The 23,978-nt window shown below is 38.3% G+C and overlaps 1 protein-coding gene across 1 annotated transcript in view; it reads left to right on the top strand.

Annotated features, from left to right (window-relative positions):
- Nucleotides 1–2,552: 2,552 nt before the first annotated feature.
- Nucleotides 2,553–23,978, top strand: part of CGNL1 (cingulin like 1) — a gene marked incomplete in the record, with an annotated part of 71,191 nt that continues 49,765 nt past the window's right edge. Inside the window, 2 exon segments of the mRNA XM_072402328.1 lie at nt 2,553–2,648; nt 20,015–21,587. Coding sequence (XP_072258429.1) covers nt 20,034–21,587 — 1,554 coding nt within the window.

The raw sequence follows: 23,978 nt of genomic DNA, 5'->3' as shown, positions 1-23,978 counted from the left end.
ATATATATACTGTACGTTAATATATATATATATATATATATAAAAGTGTTCCTAGGGACAGCCAATATAAAAACACAACGTTCAGCTATAGAGCATTGACCTTCATCAACATACAGATCACCATGTGGGTAAATAGTTACATAGTCAGCCGATTCATTGATGACGTGACTCCAGCCATATCTATATTTTGACCACAAGCAGCCGGTGTCATTACCCTGTGACTGCATGTAAGTGAGTGTAGGATTGTGCACTATAGTCAGTGTACATTTTATTTTATTGGAATCAAAAGGAGAAGGAGGTTTTATAGCAGAAAAGCCATAAAGTCTCTGTGCCTTGAGAATCCTAATATTAAATAAGTGTAATACTTTCTTTAGTTCCAGTTTACATACAAAAACTCCAAGTAGGGCTACAGGGAGGGTGGTGGTGCAATGAAAGCTGTAATTGTGTTTTAAAGCGACACCGTTGTTATGTTACAAAATGTAAGATGAGGGCACCATGTAGCAGAAAAAACTGAACACTCACCTGACGGTGAATTCAGTGTTTTGTTCTGTTCTGGAGCTACAAATATTTCTGCTATGTGACATGTCTAGTTGTGTCACATTGTATGTCTCCTGCTGGGCGCCATGGTTCCTTCTGCTTATTCCTCATTATTACTGTGTCCAGTAGTAGTGTAGCAGAATGAAATACAATACTCAGCAGACATGTGAATTCATATTTGTACAGTATATTGCTATTTTGCAGTGCTGCTCAATGGTTTCAATGGCTTTACTGAGCAGTTGGCTCATTGATCCTGATTTATTAAAGCTCTCCAAGACTGGAGAGGATACACTTTTATCAGTGAACCTGCGTGATCCAAAAAAGACTTTAACAAATCCATTCCAGGTATGCTGGATCACCCAGGTTCAGTGATGAAAATGTATGCTCTCCAGCCTTGGAAAGCTTTAATAATAAATAATAATAATAATAAATAATTGAATAAATTAGGCTCCTTGTGACCAATGCACTTCTTAGATGGGTGATTCCTCATTTTAAAAAATGATAATAAACAAAATTTACAAAAATTTTGAAAGACACTGGAGTTTTTCAGCAAAAGGTACATGCAAAGATTATTTTCCCCTAAACTTTTTTTCTTTTTCTGTGTACAACCCGTGTGCTGTGCAGTATATGTCCTGTCTCATTCTTGCCATGGCCATTAGTTAGATTGTCAATAGCTGTTCAATGGCCAAGAAATTGCAGGATGCACTAGAATTAGTGAGTTAGATGGTGGTGCACAAAGTGATATTCATCTTAACGCTGGAGGAGGGAACACTGAGAGGTAAGTAACTATTAAGTAATTGCACTGAGCCCCTGATAGCTTCTTCCAGTAGCTACAGGTCTTAGCTATGCCATGTAGGTTTTTAAATGAAACACTGCAGAAATAACTAAAATACCCCACATTGGGGTGATGTTCACACTGGCCATGAGATTGTGGTGTGGTTACCGCTTCTTCATGCCAGTATTCTACTTCCTTGGGGGAGATCTTATATGTAGATTCCACTTGTGGCATCCCGTAGAGAATAAATAGGGGTGACACTGAGCGGCACACTGCTTTCAAATGTGCAAATGCTCATTCTTTAGGAACTGCGGTGAGAGTGACCAATCAGCTGGCAAGGTGCCAGGCACGGGGAGCCCTGTGGGATTACTTGAACCCAAGGCAGGTCTGAACCTAACCATAAATGCAATGACTTTTTAGCACCCTGAACTTCTGCCACTTCCCATGCTGAGTTATGTATAACATGTTATGTGCGCCTTTTCCCTGACGATTAGTGTAACATCCTATTTCATGCATACAGTTCATGTCTACTCTCCAGCTAAGGCAGGCTACATTTCTAATAATTGAGGAACTCCGGCCAGGTGGTTCAAAAACAGCAACAGCAGCGGAGAATCAGCAGTTTGCCACATTTTTTAGGTTTCAGCGAAAAAACAATTTATTGGTTGCCATGCTAATATATTGGTGATCAGTTGAAAAAAATGAACTCATAGTGGTGGTGACTAAAGTGGCATTCTTACATGCAGATAATAGATATTTACTGTCATGCCAATAGTTCTGCCAATTTAACAGTTCAAAGAACCCCTAGCAGACTCCTGATCAGCGTTTCCCAACCAGTGTTTCATGGAACCCTGGGCTTCCTCCAAGGGTTTCATGAGCAATATAAAAATTGTGTATTTCAGATCGGTCACTGACACTAATGATCTTTTTGGCTATTTGTATAGGTGACATTCTTCCCACTGGCCAGCAATGTAGGTGGCATTCCTCCTACTGACCACCAAGCTAATTTACTTTGAGCTGTGGATATAGGAATTATAGCAGGGGTTGAGACCTGAAGACCTGAAAGTTATTTTAAGAGGTTTCCTCCTGGTAAAAAGTTCTAGAAACACTGTTCTGGAGGAACTCTGATTGAGAATATTGGGTCTATAGAAAACCATTGCACTTCCATGCTGTTGAAGTTGTGCGTTTCCTCCAGCAGATGGCAGTATGACGTCTCGACCGGCTCTCCCAACACAAGAAGGAAGGGGTGGTCACCGTGGTCGGGGTGGAGGGAGGAGAGCAGAGCGCAGTTTGGGATAATATGGTAATAAGTTCACAGCAGAGGGACAGACTAGGGAAGGTAAGGTGTGTGTTTTCCTTGTCCTATCCTATACACCTGTATACAGATATGAGCCAGCTGGGAACATCACATTATAACTTTGTTCATACTTTTAAAGTGACAAAAGTACGCAGTGAATGTCGGTGTAAGTGATTAATTTGGATGAATGTTACACAGTGCTTCTCTGGCACTGCAGAGCTGATATTCACTTTGGATAATTTTGATCTTTCATGCTTTGAATATTCTATTGGGTGGCTGAAAGTTTTGCAGTGACCTTGGCTGCCTGTTTGTTTTCTGTGTTGACTCTAAAATGTGATAAATGTTGGCAAGCTGTGCCCCAGGCTGGAATAACCTGCAAGGATGACAGCTGGGAGTTGTAGTCCTCCCATGGGCCAGATCTGAGTGCCAGATCACTTCTCCTGTGCTGTGATTACAATCAGTGCCCATCACTGGCCCATGGGTGATGCCAATATACCATCATATACCATCTTACAACACATGAGCCATTGTTAGGTTACCGAGCTCATGTGTAGTGTCACCTTGTTGTACAGTATCATTGATAATATACCTGGGGTAGGTTGGCTGGACCCCAGGTTTATTCTCAGTTCATGGTGACCATACACTAATAATCATGTGTTGTGTTACAGACAATCAGAGCTGAAGGATCTGTAAATAAGACTTTGCAAATTGCAGGTGTGATGGTGAGGGATAATAAAACATTGCCACAATGGGCATGCAAATATATTGTATGATCTTTTATTTATCTTTGCTGGGAAAATTTATAAGCTGCAATAAGTAACCTTCTGAAAATCCAAAGTATTGCAAAGCTGGACTATAAAGCATCAAAGTGCAGAGTATACACTTTATTTTTATGTATTTTACAACAATAACAATAAACAAAACCTGATACAAAACATAATAAAATCAGGTAACAATATACTTTTCTCTAAGTTAAAATAAAGAGAATAGTTATCTGGAGATCTCTAATATTATATTTCACCCAAAAATGCAATGTACTTATCAAAGTACTACTGTTAAGCTTGAATTAGTACACTGGTAATCAATTCAATTCTTATAGTCTAGCATTTCCTGGAAGGAGATCCAGGGAGCCCATGTGTCTAAATACCATTGTGTAAAGTGCAGAATATTTTTATTTTCGTGTCCTCTGAGGTTTGGGGCCCCATTGTACCCTAATTATAAGCCATTACAGGTTCCAGCCCCTGTGGTTTGCACACAGCGAAGTTGCCTGGAAGGTATGAGCGACCTTGTACTTCATGTTTTTCCTGGCTGGTTTGTAAGGTTTGTGCTTTCGTTTTATCTCGGCACACTTTTGTTACATATTGTCGTGTCTCTATATTATTCTCTATATTTTATATATATTTTTCTCCCTGGTGTATCTGTTTTAAAAACAACACCTCATAAAGATTTCCTTCTAGGCTTGCCAGAAAGGAAACACATGGCCATGTGTGCCTGGATGGGTGACCTCTGCCCCCTCTCTTTATATTGTTTGGAACACAAAAAGAAATTGGCAGGGCGGCCATCTGGGGGGAACCACAAGGCCCAGCACGCACTGCAGAAACTTGGAAGGCGGATCTATTTTCATAGAAAACTTTTTATGACATCTAGTCTCCGCCATTGGTGCAGGTGGGAGATGTTACATGATAGGGTTTAAAATAACAATTCATCACATTTTACTGAACGGTGTAGATCTCTGTTAAACTTTTATATAACATGCTTGTGTGGAGATGGTAACAAAACATATGGTAGAATTCTTTTCATAGTTGAGAACTTCTGAAACTTTTTGTAATGAACGTGTTCTCTGCAGAATGTTAATGTGTGGTCTTCACAGACCTGCAGAGAAATTGTGATGTTTAATATATTGGTGTTGCTTTTTGGCAATACATATTGTTTGTGTTTCCGATGACTTTTTTTGGATTGTTTTGTAGCACTTGGTTATTACAGATTAGCATGGTGGTGTAAACCATCCAGGTGATAATTATAGTGTTTTGTATTGTAGTATAATAAAATGTTTCTCTAAAGGAAACAGCTTGGAGCCTGAACAACAATCATCATCATGGTGTAATTACACAGGACATCAGTCAGCAATCTGACAGCTAGAGCCATTATTGTGCATGCTCTGTCCTTGTTTGGCTGGATATAGAAATAGGTTAGACTGCTGAATTCAATGCAAGGACATAGTTAATAGTGGCATCTCTAGACAATACCCATTATCCAGGGGGGTGGGGATGGTACTGAGCTTCCCAATGACATTCTTTGCATTCCTGAACTTTGGGCACCTCTGCATTCCCCCATCCTGTGTCATGAATAAGTTGATTCCTGGGGTGGAGATAGGGTGTGATCTTTTATTATGTAATGGAGAGTACAGGTTTGGAGTTATGCAGGACACACTTAGTTGTGCCATTATATAGGTGGAGAGATACCTGGTCAGGGTAACATGGTAATGGCCAATCTAAGTGAATTAATTATAAGTCTATACTTTGGGAAATATTAGTAATTTGTCTGCTATGCCAACTATAATGGAATATATGTTCTAGGTATAACAGCAAGACATTTTAAATATATTGCTGTTGTAAAACAGATTGTAAAAAAACATGTGCAAGAAAAATGTTGGCTCTGTGCTACCTCTCTATGCAGCCATTCAGGTGAAACCCATTAATCATGTGATTCCTGCCATGGGCTGGGGGGGTCAGAGGACTGTTTAGACAGAGATGTCTACTTTACTTTGAATAAAGTACCTTATACTGGCACTCATTACGTCCAAACATGACTACCTCTCCAGCAAGTTCATGTTCACAAGCTTCCTTGCTGGCACTGATATCTTTATTATTATTATTATTATTATTATTATTATTATTATTATTAAGCAGTTTTAATATGGCACCAACTTATTACACAGCACTGTACATTAAATAGGGGTTGCAAATGACAGACAGATACAGACAATCACACAGGTGGGGGAGAGGACCCTGCATAGAAGAGCTTACAATCTAAGAGGTGGTGGGAAGCAGCACATAATAGGAGGGGATAACTTTGACAGATCTTGATTGATATCTTTAGTTTTCTTGTTACAATGACACCTGTCCAGGAGTGGGATGTATTCTGTAGTAATTGAATAGTTAGTTCCTAAATAGGATATGTTGGAAGAGGGAAAAAAATTGGCAGGCGTTAGTACAGTGAGGGAATAAAGTGTTTGAGCCCCTGCTGATTTTGTACGTTTCCCCTCTGACAAAGAAATGACCAGTCTATAACTGTAATGGTAGGTTTTTTGTAGTTGTGAGAGACAGAAACCCAGCTATCAAAAGTCAGAGCTTGATGTGCATTGTAATGAGTGAAATAAGTATTCGATCAACTATAAAACAGTCTGGAAATTGGCTAGGCCACTCCAGGACCTTCACGTGCTTCTTTTTGAGTCACTCCTTTGTTGCCTTGGCCATGTGTTTTGGGTCTTCGTCATGCTGGAATACCCATCCACGACCCATTTTCAATGCCCTGGCTGAGGGAAGGAGGTGCTCAACCAAGATTTGACAGTACATGGCCCCGTCCTTCGTTCCTTCGATGTGGTGAAGGTGTCCTGTCACCTTAACAGAAAAACATCCCCAAAGCATGTGTCCACCTCCATGTTTGATGGTGGGGATGGTGTTTATGGGGTCATAGGCAGCATTCCTCCTCCTCCAAACACGGCGAGTTGATGCCAAAGAGCTCAATTTTGGTCTGACCACAACACTTTCACCCAGTTCCCCTCTGGACCATCAGAAGTTTATGGGCAAACTGCGGACCGGCCTGTACATGTGCTGTCTTGAGCAGGGGGACCTTGCGGGCTCTGCAAGATTTCACGCCTTCACGGCGCAATGTGTTACCAAGTGTTTTCTTGGTGACTATGGTCCCAGCTGCCCTGAGATCATTGACAAGTGCCCCCCGTATAGATATGGGTAGCTTCGTCACTATTTTCACAATCATTGCAACTCCACGATGGGGGATCTTGTATGGAGCCCCAGGCCGAGGGAGATTGACAGTTATTTTGTGTTTCTTCCATTTGTGAATTATCGCGCCAAGTGTTGTCACCTTCCCACCAAGCTGCTTGGCGATAGTCTTGTAGCCCAGTCCAGCCTTGTGTAGGTCTACAATCTTGTCCCTGACATCCTTGGACAGCTCTTTGGTCGTGGCCATGGTGGCTAGTTTGGAATCTGATTGATTGCTTCTGTGGACAGGTACCTTTTATACAGGTGCTGTAACAAGCTTGGATTAGAAGCACTCCCCTACAGAGGGTTCTCCTAATCTCAGCTCGCTACCTGCATACAGGGAAGACACTGGGGAGGCGGCTGAAATCTTGCTGGTTGATAGGGGATCAATTACTTATTTTACTCATTACAATGCACATCAAGCTCTGACTTTTGAGCACTGGGTTTTTGAGGGTCCTTTTGTTATTATTCTGTCTCTTACAGCTACAATAAACCTACCATTACAATTATAGACTGGTCATTTTTTTGTCAGAGGGCAAACGTACAAAATCAGCAGGGGATCAAATACCTCTTTCTCTCACTGTATCTGAGTGTCTTTGACTAGGGCCAAATTGTGATGCATATACAACTGGCTCATATCATCTACTTAATGACCATAAAGTATAACAGCTATAATAATATTAATAAATTTTCCATTATGTATTTGAATGTGCCAAATGTGGTCCAAGGATGCACAAGTGGTGATAGGATTGTGGATGCTTACGGCTGATTTTGTGGGCATTTTATTGGTAAAGCTACTGTAGCAGAGTTGTAGAAAAACCTAATGCTGGCCATAAGTGAAAGGTGTCAAAACATACAATTTGTTGCAGATCAGTCAAAGGAAGGTTGAAGGTGGTCTGATCAGATAAATAAATATTATTATTATACAGTATTTATATAGCGCCATCATATTACGCAGCGCTGTACATAGTCCATAGTCGTGTCACTAACTGTCCCTCAAAGGAGCTCACAATCTAATGTCCCTACCATAGTCATATGTGATTTATTATAGTCTAAGGTCAATTGTTAGGGAGAAGCCAGTTAACCTAACTGCATGTTTTTGGAATGTGGGAGGAAACCGGAGTACCCGGAGGAAACCCACGCAGACACGGGGAGAACCTGCAAACTCCATGCAGATAATGTTCTGGCTGGGGATTGAACCTGGGACCTAGCGCTGCAAAGGCCGGAGTGCTAACCCCTGAGCCACCGTGCTGCCCAGCATCATGTGGATGGGAGGGTGTGTGTCCTCTGCCTTGAGAAGAGATGTCTGCAGGATGCACTATGGAAAGAATTGCATGCCTCAATGGGTCGGAGCTGTTTTGTCTAGTTGGGGCCTCACACCTTTGGAAGCTCCTATTGTTGAATTGCATGGAAAGGTTTGAGATCTGGGGCTGCCATCCTTACACTTTCTTCACTACTGGCCCAGGGTTGGCATGCTGCTAGTTAGGTGTTGGAAGCTGAGACCAGGAGTGACCAGTTAGGGTTTAGGATGATATCCGCAAATTGTCAAGGATTAGGGTAACTTCCCTTTAGCCCAGTGTTTCTCAACTAGGGTACCTCCAGAGATTGTAAGGGGTTCCCTTAGCAATTGTTGCCCCTCGGGGTCATTCTAATTGACACCAATTACTTTTTGTTTTATCTGTAATGGTGACATTCTTTCCACTGGCCAGATATATGAGGCATTCTAGCCACTGACCACCACACTAATGTACTTTGAGCTTTGGGTATAATAAATATTGGAAGGGGTTCCCAGACGACTTTAAAGTTACTTCAAGGGTTCCCCATGTTAAAAAGGTCAACAAACACTGTTTTAGCACATTTCTGTGAACCAGGGCTGTGACAGGTGCATAAAATCATCTTTTGATAAAAGGGAATGCCTGCAGTTGTGTTTTAGTCTGAATTCCTTTAATATTTTATAAAATGACATGCTTATATTATAGTAAGTTGATCTCATATTGTAAGCCTAAAAGTAGCTCTTATACAGCAGTATTGTGCTAGATATTTATTTTGTATGATGTATGGTATATCTTTGATTTAACCTCTGGATTTTTATCTTTTTAATAGTATTGTTGCAATATAATGGTTACTTTTGCTTGGCATCATTGCTTATCACATGTAAAGTAAACTGCACAACAAGAATGCATTTCTGGTTTCTTTACTCACATTGTTTTTGAAAGCCCGGTACTTTCTTATGCTAAGTATTCTTCTTTGCTGTGTCCTTTGAGAGATCCAAACATGAACTCTTGCTTGGGATTCCTCAATACTAAGGTCAGGTCTCACAGTTCAAAGTCAGTGTCATTGTTCCCAGTCCCTGAATTTACACACTGACACATTCATTCACTGAAAAGAAGAAAAGAGGTCAGCTCTCGAAGACCTCGGGTGAATATTTTTTTTAATTATTTCCTTGCTACACAATGTGTGTTTATGGGCCTAAAAGATACATAGATCTCCAAATAGATTCTGATTCACAAAGTGTATCTGTTACAAAGTGCACAGCTATCTTAAGTCCAAATAAAAGGGGAACTAGGGACTGATTTTTGTTCTTAGACATGTATCAGAATGTGACGGGCAGAATTCAAATTGGCGTACTGGTGAGCCCATACTATCTAAAGCTTGAAACATCTTTCGGGTCTTTAGGGAACCCCCTGAGATAATTATTATATCAATCAATTGGAGGAATGTTGCCATTATAGTTAGCCAAAAAGATAATTGGTGTCTATAGTAATTGTCCTGGGAGGTCCAAATTGTTCATGGCTCAAGGAACCCTAAGCAAACTCTGGAGGAACCCGGGTTGAGAAACATGGATTTGTGGGGTATTTAAACAAAAATTGTGGGCAAATCCCCCTAAAGTCAATACAGACAAAATGAATCAATTATAATAAAATATTTTAGTAGAGTGAGAAAGATTTAAAACCTCCAGGAATTTATAGCTATGTGCAGCGTTCAACCAACAACTTATAGGAAGAACTTCTAGGTGGGTGGCAGCCCTTGTATTGTGACCCAACTTCTAGGTAACCACCCAAAAACAGCCTGGTGGTTACTGAAAATTGCCGGGTGGTGCACCCAGCTAAAAGGGGCTAGGGAGAACACTGGCTATGTGTTGCCAAGAGTTAACTTTTACTGCCCCAGTGATAGATGTCAGCCAGAATTGGAAGAGAAGAAAATGCTCTAAGAACCTGTTTCTAGCACAATACACTAGACTGGCGTTGGTGTGCTGCTGTGCCCCTTAATTCTTCCAGATATCCTAAATGCACCTTATCAGTGCACTACAGTGATACACGTTGTTGTGCGCAGTGCTATTGTAATACAATGTATAAAAACATGACGGCATTTTTAAAAACCCATTGCACAGCCATAGCGATAGACAGATAGATAGCACTTACACCTGACAATAGTTCTAACACAATATTATTCCAATAAATCATTTAACATTTTTCATATTAATCAACATATGTACCGCATGTTCAAATATGTCTTGATATGCCAGTATGTCTTATCATACCTTCAGTAAATGTTCCAACCATTTACCTCCAAATGTGTATGCTTAATGATAATAAATAATATTACGATGTATCAAGCATACACCTATGCACATTATATTAAAGCAGCCTTATCATTACTGAGCTGCTTGATACACCAAAGATCAAACATGCAGCATTTTAGGGCATAGTGGTATGTTGGCACACAATGTGTTCTGCAATGCTTGTGCACCAGGAAAGTGTGACAAGATCTCACAGAGAATCAGCAAAAGCTATTGGGTCAGCAATATTGAGATAATTGGCACTAGCAGCCTCTATATTTCTCTCATTACCTGTTTATTTAGTATGAGTTTCCAGTGATCATGCCAAGGACAGATGATGACTGTTGTTATGTACATAATAATGCATTGTGTCACTTCACCGGTAGTCTTCTACATACCTGTCCTCTGGAACATACTGTACACAGCTTGTGCGCACATTGGCTACTATTGTTTTTAGTATTTTACCTGGCTTGCGGACCTTTATAGAATGCCTGAAAGTGGCGTTCCTCCCACTAACCTATTGGCACGAAAGTTGGGGGGATGATATTGCTTTCAGGGGTTTACCTGGGTCTGTCCAACTGGCCTAGAGCAAACCTACATGCCCTGGCCTTTCAGGGACTACTTTATTATAATAGGACAGTGTCTGGCTAAGTGAAATGTAAGGATTAGTAGTATAGCCCTACAGTTTGCACCTTTAAATATAATTAATAAATAACTGGAGCTTGATTGTTTTTTTTATGAGTACACTTTAGCAGAGTTGTTGGTATTAAACTGTAGAATGCAACAAATTGGTTGAGTGTGGCCATCATAGTAAAGAGCCAGTATTAAGCTTGGATGGTAAAAACAGAGTGCTTTGAAAAGTTGAATCATAGATGTGTTTGGGGCTCCTATGAAGCTCTCCAGGGTATGAAACCATGCATGTAGACACCTATAGCATAGGTTTAAAAATTTTCTTGATTATGCTTTTTATTATGACTTCATGAGGGAATAATACCAAACTATTCCTAGTACTATATAGCAGGCACCTGAAGGTACCTTCTCTAATCTATGTTTGTTCTCCCACTGTTGCAGCCTACTTTAGTACCCAGAATTTCTACTGAAGTGTCAGGTATTTAAAAAAAATCGAAACTTGCAGCAGAACAGTGTGACTGATCATAGGTCTAGGTGATAGTCATTCAAGCACTTTATGGCTATGTGCTCAGGATCCTTGCTTTGGCGAAGAGATACCAACAGGTACTTTATTGTGTCTGTTGTAGGCATTGTCTTCATTTTTGCTGTTGAAGGAGTAAATGGATCTAAAACTATCAGTACTACTGTGTATGATTTGGAGACATTTGAAAAAACATAATGTTGATAGGCAGTAAATTTTGGTTCTAGGTAAATTTTAATATTACTCTAGGATGTTGATTCTGGGTGCACCAACAAGCTTCTGCAGGCCTTGCTCCTGATCCCCAGTCTTGCCGTTCTTCCATGTCACCCTAATGGCTGGGGATATCAAAATGAAAAAGGAGAGGACTTTTGGTCACTTATCTGTAGCCTGAATTACCCGGGGTAACTGAGCTTTGAACGGCCTAAATGGCAGATGCCAGCTAACATGACCAGAGATTGTGTACTAGGGTCTTTATTGGGGGGGGGTCATTAAAACGAACAGGAGAAAGGAAATTGTTTTACAAAAACAAATTACAGTAGAACCCCAGTTATCCGAAACTTAGATAACTGGAAAACTCAGATAACCTGCGCTCCCGCTCCTGCAGCCCTAGTGGAGCTGTGGCATGTGTTCTGCATCCAACAATACATATCACAGCTCCGCTAGGGCTGCTGGAGCAATCAGGAGAGGGGAGCTGATTGCTCCGCTCTTTGATTGTCTGAGAAAAGGGAAACCCTGATGATGGCTCAAGCGTCATCAAGGTTTTCCTTTTCTCAGCCATTCATCATTAGAGGTGAATGAGGACAAGTCTCCCCATTCAAGTCTAGTGCTGAATGGCTGAGAAACCTCAGTTAACCGGAAACTACAGTTATCCGGAATCTTCTATTCCCCGTGGGGGCCAGATAACCAAGGTTCTACTGTATACACAAGCACCATTAGAAAAGATTTACATGGACAAAACAATTATCTAGTAGTAGTCACATTCATTTGGACTGGTTCTTGTATTGTAGAAGACATTTTAAAGCTTTCTATCATGATGCAGCTTGGAAAGTTGTACTATGTTTTCAACAATTTAAGAACAAGTACAGCTGAATGTGTTGAACTACTACTAAATGTACCTGAGTAAATTAGAACTTTTTCAAACATACTTGGTATCCGCATGCATGCCAGAGGTAGATTTATTCCTATGTGCCGCTATCTACCGCTAGGTTGGACTTAACATTTTAATGTATCACCAATTGACATTTGTTTTTACTGATTTAAATAGTCTTTCATTTTATTAGTGGTTTTGCATGACCCTACCCCCCCCCCCATCCCTTTAAGATCACCTGGTTGAAAAAATAATTGGGGGACATCACTAAACCTAATTGGCAACCCTAAACCTTACGTTTAGTAGAAACTGCTGGCCCCATCACCATCCACTTCTTTACATTATGAAGTGACGTGTATAATCTGGTGTTGTCTCCCAACACCCATAGTGTAGATCTTCCACTGAATATTCTAGAGTAGATGATACCATTATAAGCTGTAATGTAGTCAGGTTACGTGAGTAAGCATTCCAACTCCTTTTATGAATTCCAGAGTAAATAATCAGGTTCTAATAGCTCAACCATATACAAAATTGAGGTAATTTTTTGCAAGACTTGCATTTTAAATTTATTATTTGTGACATGAACCAAAAGTTTTTTTTACTTTTTTTTTCAATTTCCCTTTGGCTTAAATCATTAATTCCTCCTTCATTGAACAGATTAATTGTTTTCTGTGGTTTCGGTTAGCAGACGGCAATGTAGAACAAGTTTCACAAGTGTTGCCAATCAGAAACAGGAAGCATATTGCTCGTGTCCCAGCCTTCCATATCCTCCTCAGCTGGGCAGGAAAGTGCATGACATCAAACTCCTGGCTCCTGAACACAATCAGCAGACTGGGGAAACATGAAACTTGAGCACGTCAACTGATTTACTTTCCCCAGGTACAATCTGCTTTTTCTTTTGCTTTGCTTCCCATAGCTGTGTGTACAGGTACAATACACAGACCATAATAGTTTCTTTAAAGGAGACCTGACAATAAGAAAAAAAAATACATGGGGCTGTCACTTTAGACTTTTAGACTTGTAAAATGGTACAGGTACAGACATCCAGGCCTACGTCGTCTTTTATACTTCAGCCAGAAACAAAACAACTGTATAAGGAGGATTCACCCATCAAGGTCCAGGCTTAAGTTTTCCACCTAGATATTGTTGCAGTGTACAATTACAACCTGCTAACCTGTAGAGACTGAGATTAAGGCCCAGTTCAGACTTTTGCATTTCACCCTGTATCACCCTGTATAATATATAAAACGGTCCATACAGAGAACTCTCTTCCCAATTATTCACTTTGAGATCATTACAAAGAACAAGAGGGCACTCTTTATGTCTGGAGGAAAAGAAGTTTAAGCTCCAGATAAGGAAGGGATTCTTCACTGTAAGGTCTGTGAAAATGTGGAATCGGCTCCCTCAGGAAGGTTGATTCAGCAACTACTATAGATTGCTTTAAGGAAAAGCTGGATGCTTTCTAGAAGCACAGAATATAACTGGGGATTAAAGATTTAAAGTAAAAATACCAGGGACCATTGATCCAGGGAACATCCAATTGCCTCATGGAATCAGGAAGGAATTTTTTTCCCCTGTTGAAGCAAATTGTACCAGGGTTTTTTTTGCCTTCCCCTGGACCAACTATGTCTTATAGGGTTTTATATTTGGGATATGTTTATTTCCCTAGTGATTGAACTTAATGGACTTTTTTCAACCTGACCTACCATATAAAACTTGTGTCATTTTAAAAAACCGTTTTCTATTTTTTTTTATGTTTTCTGGCTCATTTATACCTTTTCAGTGGTTCAGATGCACACTGGATGTTGAAGACTAAACTTCTCCAGTGGAGCTCTTAAAAATAAATAAAGAGCCCCTTCCATTACAAACTCTCACATAAACTATTTTGTGAGGCTTTATATTCCATACAGCCATCTTGCATTGTTTGATAAAAAGGATCACATGGTTTCTGATCAATTGGCTTTTTCTAATAATAACTAGGTTTAGGTGGTTTCAGGCTTTTCAGTTCCAAATTACCGGTAATACACCTCAAACTTATTGTAATAGACAAGAAGTATACATGCATTCATTTTGTTTCAGCATTCTGAAGTCCCTGTACAGCAGATCTCTTCCTTGTACTCAAAATATATATAAAAAATCATGTATCATCCATTGTCTTTTACTAATAATAACTAGGTTTAGGTGGTTTCAGGCTTTGCAGTTCTAGATTAATACGCCTCAAACTAATTGTAACAGACAAGAAGTGTACATGCATAAATTCTGAAGTCCCTGTACAGCAGACCCCTTCCCTGTACTCAAAATATATATTAAAAATCATGTCTAAGGGATTCAGACAATTGGAAGCATCATCATCTAAAGTCTTCCTCTCCTACCATGTCATCCAGACATCCAATACATGCTACCTTTTTATTCCAGTGGTCATAAATACAGTTTGATTGCAGATTTACAGAAATGCAGTTTACAAATGACATATTATTGATACAGTTACATCTAAGAAAAAAAATAAGATAATCAGAAGGCTTTTTCTTACCTAACGTCTATTGTGTCAAATGTGTTTCATTCACAATAAGTGACATTATTTTACTGTTAGATAAAACTCTTTCAGATTGTTCTATAATTACAATGAGCGGAAAATACATAGGAATTCCCCAGAGAGCAATACATCAGTTGCTTGGCATTGATTTGACCATTGTATTCAGGGGTACAGATTACTTGTTAGGTGCAACCTATTACTCATTATTTATATTTGGCTTCAGTGTTTTTGTAACTAGATGGCTGTCTATCCCGCCAGATGCATGAAATGTATACAACCCTTATATTCCTGGTCTTTTTTAAACTGTGCTTGGGCTAGAAAGATATGCCATGACTATCCTTTATTATGAGTAACATCCTTTTTAAAGATGAGTTTGACTGTTCTCAAACCTATCTTTGTTTTACATCTTTTCCTGCCTGCTCATTGATCATCTGCTTGTGACATATAGATAGTGAGCGATCTAGCAGCGTTGCAGAGTAAAAGTTAGTGTTTTGGTGCACTGATACCAAAATCGTATATCCATATAGTTAAAAAATGTATACATTTCATTAAACTTACGATTTTTTATTCTGTCTTTTAGCTGTGCATATTGTTTAACGTTGCTAATGTTTCCACTGAAATAATATTTTATAACTTTAGTGATGTTAGGAATGTTGAAAGAAGTACTCCTACATAGTAAGTGCTGAGCCAGAGAAAACTGATCATCAGCCAGAAAAGACCGGGAGACCTATTGAGGTTTCAGAGAACCACAATGGCTCTGTCGGTGACAAGGTCTAGTACATGTATAAAACATGGGCTGTCAGGGTAAAGTTAGGTCACTTCACTCGCAACTGCTCTACAGTATTTTTTATATTCTTGGCAAATCTTTGTCCTCAGTAATTGTTTAAATCCGTGAGAAACTTTTTTACTTTTAAATTTTGCCTTTCGGGTGCTAAATATAAATGATTGTGGAACTAATCTTTAATGGGGCAAATGAGGGCAGTAAAGTCGCTAACTGTTGCTGTATTTTTACTAGATTACATCTACAATCTAGAGGTCTAGAAAAGTCATTTTCATCTTGTGTATAAAGGAAACATTCACATTTATTAGGCAATCTACTTTCCATGTGCCTCTTTCTTTTCATGTAAAATATTACAGGCTTGTTGTGCATTGTTGGGGAAATAAGTTTGTCATTCTGTTAAATGGATGTATATGTAAATATGCTCCATACCATAAATGCTTTGTTTTATTTCCATACAACAGCACCAAGTTAATAAAAGTCTTATAAATCTCAACTCCTATTTTAGAGGCTCAGTACAAATGATTATCTTATATAAACATAATAAATCTGATTCATATGTAATATGCACATCTGTGCCCTAAATTCCCAAGACACAATGCCATGCTCTGCTATGAGTGAACTTCACCATGAATTGTGTAACAACATTAGTCATGAAAAAAGGATTTTTTTTATCTGCCACATACCAACACATAAATTCTGTAATGTTCCTTTAATACGTGTTCTGCATTGTAAATGGATGACTTGCCAAGTTATGCAAAGCATGCAACCTTGAGTATAATTAAGAAATCAGCAGAAGGAGGTTAAGCTGCTTTGTGGACAACTTGAAAGGACTTTTTTAAGTAGTAGTGATGTTAAGTAATTTAAAGTGATAGTATTGTTTTCTTAAGGTTAGACACATTAGTATGATAAGAAAGTAAATATAACCTAAGTAAATTGGTCAATGCATTAAAACATTGTTTACTATTTGTTTACTAAGTTTTCTGCATATTTTTATCTAAATATAGTAGAATCCAGAAGAGTCAGGTAAACGAAAAATACAAAGTTATTTATAGCAAACTTTTCAATTTCTCCTTTATATTCCTGATATTTATCTTCTCATTTTCACCCATTGGATCCCCAAATTATATATATATCTTTGTATTGAATCTTACACTGTGCAATGGGCTCCCCTTCCCCTACATGACAGAGGTTTTCCGGACAAGGGTGAAAAATACATTCACCCATATCAATGGCTGATGAAAGAGAAAATGTTGGCTATAACGATTGTAAGCTCTTCGGGGCAGGGTCATCTCCTCCTCCTGTGTCACTGTCTGTCATTTGCAACCCCTATTTAATGTACAGCACTACGCAATAGGTTGGCACTATAAAAAACTTTTTAATATTAATAATAATAATAAGAACCAGTTACTTTGCCCTTAATGATTTACTATAACCTTACAAAACTATTGGCATTGATAAATAAAAATGTACAATTGGTTCTATATTTAATTTGGTTCAGGCAGTTGTCACTATTTAGGGAAAAATCTGTTTAGGCAAAACGCCATTACTGCAAAGCACTCTTTTCAGTACAACTAAGGTTGCGTTGGGGCATAGTCTAAGGTTCTGGTTCTTTTCCCCCTGCAGGGTCTGTGCCAGGATGGTTCATAGCAAATAATGGCCTCTGCTTTTAAAAGTCTTTGGCCGGTTCAATTTGAGCAGCGTACATAACTGCATAGTTTGACTATTCATGCACATCTAAATTCTTGGACACCGATTTGTTTCACAGCCAAAACATGCTATTTGTTGCGAGTAAAACTACGCTTTGACTCCCAAATAAATTCTTTTGCTACCTTAGCAAGTTATTATTTGAGCGCATTATCAAGATGAAAGTATGCAGACACACCCAAACATTCCATTAAATGTAGAATTTACCGGACACAATCCAGCTGGATACCAGTATTGTGAGTTTCTATAAATTGCTTTGGTAAAGCACTTCCTCTGACAATAAAATGTATAAGCTTAGATTGTTTTACTCACAAATCTTTTATGGTAATACTAGTGTATTAAACATTTACTAAAAATAATATTACGGTATCATACTAATAGTTTTCTGTATATGTGAACTTAATTGTACTTTTAGGTTATTACAAGGAGTCTTCAGTGGATGGAAAACATTTTTTAGCAATGCACCACAAAGCATGTTAACTTTTTTTTGTACTGTACAATGTGTTCAGGTGCTTTTCACATAAATGGCTTTTATGTAGGTGTTTTCCATGCCTTGCAGAAACACAATGCCCATTGCGTACCCTTTGATTAATATTATTAAACAGTATTTATATAGCACCAACATATTACACAGAGCTGTACATTAAAAGGGGTTGCACATGACAGATACAGACAGTGACACAGGAGGAGCTTGGAGGTGAGGGTTATATCACACAATAGGAGGTAGCACTAAAGCTGTGTACTCACGTGCAATTCTTGTCGTTGGAGAACCACACGATGCATGAACGAGTGTTGTACATACAGAACCGTTCTGCTCTATAGGGAGGGGGAGAACGACAGAGCAGCACCCTGCTGCGTGCTCTCCCCCCTTCCCTTCTATTAGGATCGCTCGTCGTTCATCGTCGGTGGATCCGCCAGGACGGACGATGAAGGACGCAGGCTGTATATATGCCAGATTCTTGCCCGATATCCCCTTTGAGCCGATTATCGGGTGAGAAAAATTTGACATGTGTACGTAGCTTTATATATAGCAAAAAAAAAAACTATATGTTGTACCTAAATTGAAACAAAATGTTGCTAATCAAGCCTGGAAACCCCTGTCAAAAACTTCTAGAATACAGTATATACATTTTGTTGAGCTAATAACAAATGAATTTAGCTACTTGACAGCTCATTTTTTTTTAAATAGGTATGAATAATTAGTACGCATTTTTTTTGCCCTTTGGCACCCTGTTTTGGAGAGTCACTCAACATTAGTCCCAATGACTATTGTCTCTAGTGTGGAAGGTTCTAAATTTAACAAAGCAACTTCTCAAAGCAATCATGTTGATTATTGTAGCAGTCTGACAACTCCATTTTTTTCCTGTTCAGGTTCTTGTGGTCAAGAAAAAGCTATGACATGTTTTCTGTGAATCGCTCCTAAAACAAAGTCCTGCTTCCTTGTGTAGATACATAGGACCTGATTTATTAAAGCTCTCCAGGAAGGAGAAGCTGGGTAATCAGCAAACGTGGAATGGATTTCTTAAAAGTAATTTGCTATATGCTAGCAAATGTTTTCAATCCTGGACCAGATCCATTCCAGGTTTGCTTGATCACCCAGCTTCACTGATGAAAGCATTCTCTCCAGCCTTGGAGAGCTCTAATAAAAGAGAACCATGGCTTCTGCTATAATGCAAGGATACTGAAAATGAAGTAATGTATTTATTGTTTTTCCCACTCTGGGCGTCACATGAATAAATTTGCTTGACCTTCCCACTGGCTGAATGTAGAGATGAGAGAAAATGAGATGTAGTTCCAAGTAATATCCTGTTTGGCACATAAAACGGGAATTGTGTTCACCACCTTGCTTCTGTACATTGCTTATACTCACTTATTTTGTAGTATTTGCCTTTTTTTTTCTTCAAATTTTTGGGTTAGTTGTTCTTTAGTCATTACCTTGTTTATACAAAACTAAGAAAAAGCTATTTTCTGTACTGAAACATTACCTGGTGCATATGGCTGAGTGGTGTGCAAAATTGGAGTAGTAAGACATGTTTTTTAAGGCTCCTAAACCTTGCTCAATATGGGCCTTTGATGCGTCAATAAATAATTCCATGCTACTTATTGATAATTTATACAAAGGCTTTTAGGGGGATTTCATTATGATTAGGCCATGGGACTATGATGCCTAGATGAGACATGTTTAAGCTTTATTTGTATCCCTGGTGTAGGACCTGGATTGCTTGTAGAAATAGGCTCAAAGGCCCATAGATTTGAGTAATGTATTTTCTTTTAATTTCCCTTAAGATCAATTGTCTGAAATTTCCAGGTCCGCTGGGATATTTTAGGCTTTACTGTTCCTGTACATTAACAACTTCTAACCTTAGAGAAACATTAGTAAGAAGCACTTACGTTACCTGAGTACACTGCTATAACATTATTAGACTCTTTTGTTTATATATTTATGTATTTGATAAAATGGGGAATGGGGTAGGATTCTTATAAAGGATATAATGTGGGAGTAATAAAACACAGCATGTCTGTGGTCATAATTGTTTTCCTACAGCAGATAGAAAAATGACTTTCTAATTTATTGTTGTCCTTGTTCCACCAGCTGGAGTCAGTAAACTACAATGGATCCACGTTATGATGCACTAAAGTACAAGGAAGACTCTGGTGTTCTCATTCAGCGCAATGAAGAAAATAAACGAAGAACAAGAAATAATATAAAGGACGGTTCTTATGGTGTTAGCATCAGGGTCCAGGGAATAGATGGACATCCGTTCATTGTATTAAATAATAAAGAAGGCTATTCATCACGTAATATTTCCCCACCTGCAACAGAACATCTATCACAAGACAGATCATTGCTGAATTTAAGGAACACTCAGAATTCTGTAAGAACAGATGACAAGGATTTTCCGGAAAATCCATACAAGTCATACAATTTGTCAAATAAAGATAATTATGTGCGCCCTGGGACTGGCACTTCCAGTTCTAAAGATGGGTCCTTAAAAACAAATCTGTTGAATTTTGAAAAACATCCTGAGCTTTTGAAACCTTATGATCCAAATGAAAGCACCTTGAACGTGGACAGTTATAAGTCATCTAAAAATGTTTCAGCCGTGTTGACTACAGAGGAACAAAATAAAAAGGATTACAAGTCTTTTATGTCTTTACCTAGAGATGTTACCTATAAAAATGTACGCAGTAAGTCAGCCGATATAGTTGAATCAAATGGTAAGGATACATCGTCCAAGCTGGACGACCAAACCAAGTCACCAACAGACAACACAAGCATTCTTAGTCGTGTAAGTGATAATAATATGTCGGAGTCTTTCTCTTCCAGTAATGGTTCTCCATATAGTACCAGCTCTACCATTACTGTGGAGTCTAGGAGAACAAGACCTGATGTCCTTCAGTTTAAAAGACAAGATTCAGGTCAGGCTCTTGAAAGACCTCATTCACGTAGATCGTCCTGTTCTTCAGCAACAGCAACATCATCCCAGTCCTTACAAAAATTCTGGCTTGAAGAGCAAGAGGATGCTCTTTATGCTGATAATGTGAACCGGCATGAAAATCGAAGGTATATTCCTTTTGTACCTGGGACAGGTCGTGATATTGACACTGGGTGTATTCCTGGAGTAGATGAGTTGATTGAAAAATTTGATGTAAATATCCCTGTGCAAAGAAGAGGCAGATCTGCCAAACGGAACAGAATCAATCCAGAGGAAAGAAAGCGAGCTAGAAGTGTTGACAGTGTGCTACCATTTGGTTTACAAGGCAATGCAGATTACTTAAATGAGTTCAGTAGAAACTTGGGCAAGTCAAATGAACACTTATTACGACCATCCCAGATCTGCCAGCAGAAACCACACGTGCAAAACTATAAACTGCCCTTTAAAAGACAAAATACAACTGGAAGCCTTGTCAGCCAAGCCTCACCACTGGACAATGTCCAACAGAAAAGCTATAGTTCCTTGCAATACAGCAAAGAAACCAAAAATAGCAGGTTTACCTCATTTAGTGAGACAGACTCTGCAACAGTACCAAGGCAAAACAATAGAAATGAAGATATTAAAACTATGACATCCTCATTAAAGCTATTAAACTACAGCACTGCCCCATCTGAAGAGGCAAAGAAAAGAATTTCTGCAAATGCTCACAGTTCAGGTCAAGGTGCACAGGTTAGTGCAAATATTGACATTTAATGGATAATGTATTTGAAATGATTTTTGTTTTAGTCTTGTGTGTTAAAAAAAACGTTACATTTATCTTATTGGATTGCAAAATTAAATAAAAATACCATTCACAGCAAACCTGGGCTGCTGTAAATAAAACTAGAAATTTAAGTTTAAATATACCTTCATTATGTGCAAACAAAAAACTTGATACAGTCAGTACTTGACAACTTTGAGACAGCTAGATTTTTATAGATAAAACCTGTGGTTAGTTCTCATTTGTACGATGATGTGATTGTTGTAATGGCTCCTTTTTGTTTTGGTGGCTGTTTGCTTGCATGACGGTTATGAACATATTTCAGTATCTTCTAAGAGCTCTACAATGACATGCTCAGAAACAATCCAGTATTAATTGAAATATAATACAGATATTATTTTTCTGTAACATGGACACAGCAATATTCTGGAAGCCAAAATAAAACAAAAATAAAACCTGTGAGATATAAAACCCAAGGACTTTAACTTACTGTTAAAATTATTCTTTATTATCTCACATAAAAATGACGATTTTGGTTATAGGTGCTGGAATATAGCTTCTATAGACTTTTATTTTGCTAAAGACCTTCTTTAAATCAGAAATGCTGCACGCTAGAAAAGTTTCCATGTCTCATTGGAGTAAAGTAATAACAAAACACAAGGACAAGGTGGCTTTGGTCCAACTGCTAAAGCTTGGCACCTAAGAGGCAATAACATCATGAGCCACAAAGTGCCCTTTTCACAATAAACTTTGATAAACTTGGCTGTTATAGAAATCCCGAGTTACTGCTGTGACCCCAATCATTTTAATAAATGTCCTGTCAATCTTGTTAAAGGGTATAGCTGGGTGATTAACTGTCTATACCAGTCCAAGCTAGCTATCCTGAGTTTTTTCAGATTATAGAACATAAATTATATGTTTCTTCCTAACATAATATAATAGTATTCAAATGATGCATCTGCATATTGCATGGTCAGCAGGCATGTAGAAGATCAATAAAGAATATATGCCACTAGATATAAATTTATCAATTATATTTGATAATGAAATTGGAGCAAAAAGCTTTAATGTACAATGCAGCATAATGTATTGATACTATTTATATACTGTTATTATTCATGTAATTAGGAACTTCAGTAGAAGGTGTATTTTGCCCCATGCCAGTGGCAATTTCTCTGCTAATATTTTATCAAGAAAGCTGGGTTACCCTCAGCCCCAGGGTTTATTGGCATCCATATGTGATCAACAATTCAAAGATATATATTTTATTTATTCCTTAAAATCATAAAAATATAAGGTAACATTGTGAATGGATGTAGCATACTGGGTACACTTCCAATTTCAAGATTTTAATATTGTAGTGTAACAACCCCACAGATATTGTGTAGGTATAAGTAACGTAATGTAAGTAACGGTATATATGAGTAACAGTAGTCCAAGTTTGAGTTGCACAGTCAACATAATAGTGAATATACATTCATGAGACTCAACACGTTTCATAGCACACAGTCTACTTCTTCAGGAGATTTATAGAAATTACAAGGATACCCAGTTGGTATACAACTGAAAGTCAAAATCACAGCCTTCATAAGAACAGGGCAGTAGATGATGATGAGATGTATAGGATCAGAATATGCAGTTTCAGCCGAGTCACATATTGTTAATTTGCTGCTATCCAAGTCTGCAGCATGGCTAGATACAAAGCTCAGTCACAATATTTCCTTTAATGATACTTTTATCAAGCATTTGGTTTTCTTGTGCTTTAATCAAATAATGCTACATAAGATGTGTAGTTTCCTAAAGCTGCACAAGACACAGGAACATGATAAAAACATATTTATTGTCACTGGCTATGCTTTTATTTTTTTTTTTTTAATTATTCATTGGTTTTGTAGAGGGGGGTGGGGGCTTAATATTAAGATACATCAAACCTTTATTTAAAGTGTATGTAAGCCCTGACAATATCTCCTACTATTTCCTTCCTTTTGGTCTGGTAAATATGAAGCACAATAATACCTGTTGGCCATGTGAGGAATTCAGTATCCTATGTCCTGTGCATTCTTCCACTAATCTCAAGCATTCAAACCTTCCAGCCCATGTTACCTCTATACTATAGAATCAATGTTATAAAAATGGCTTTAAAAATCTTTCCACTGGGAATACTAATTTTAGAACATTACTCTGACCCTCAAAAAATACATCCACCCCCCTTATTGCATATATACTTCCTGAAACATTTACTTCTCTAGAATCGGGAGTTCTATAACAATAACATTACTTGCTCCTAGAAACTAGTGACACCTGATTATTTCTGTAGACTTACAGTTGCTTTATAAATACCTACTTTGCATTTTTTTTAT

This window comes from Pyxicephalus adspersus, chromosome 2 (assembly GCF_032062135.1).
Source record: "Pyxicephalus adspersus chromosome 2, UCB_Pads_2.0, whole genome shotgun sequence".
Lineage (NCBI taxonomy): Eukaryota > Metazoa > Chordata > Amphibia > Anura > Pyxicephalidae > Pyxicephalus > Pyxicephalus adspersus.
The sequence above is the reverse complement of the archived record's forward strand: the minus strand, read 5'-3'. Positions and strand labels throughout refer to the sequence as shown.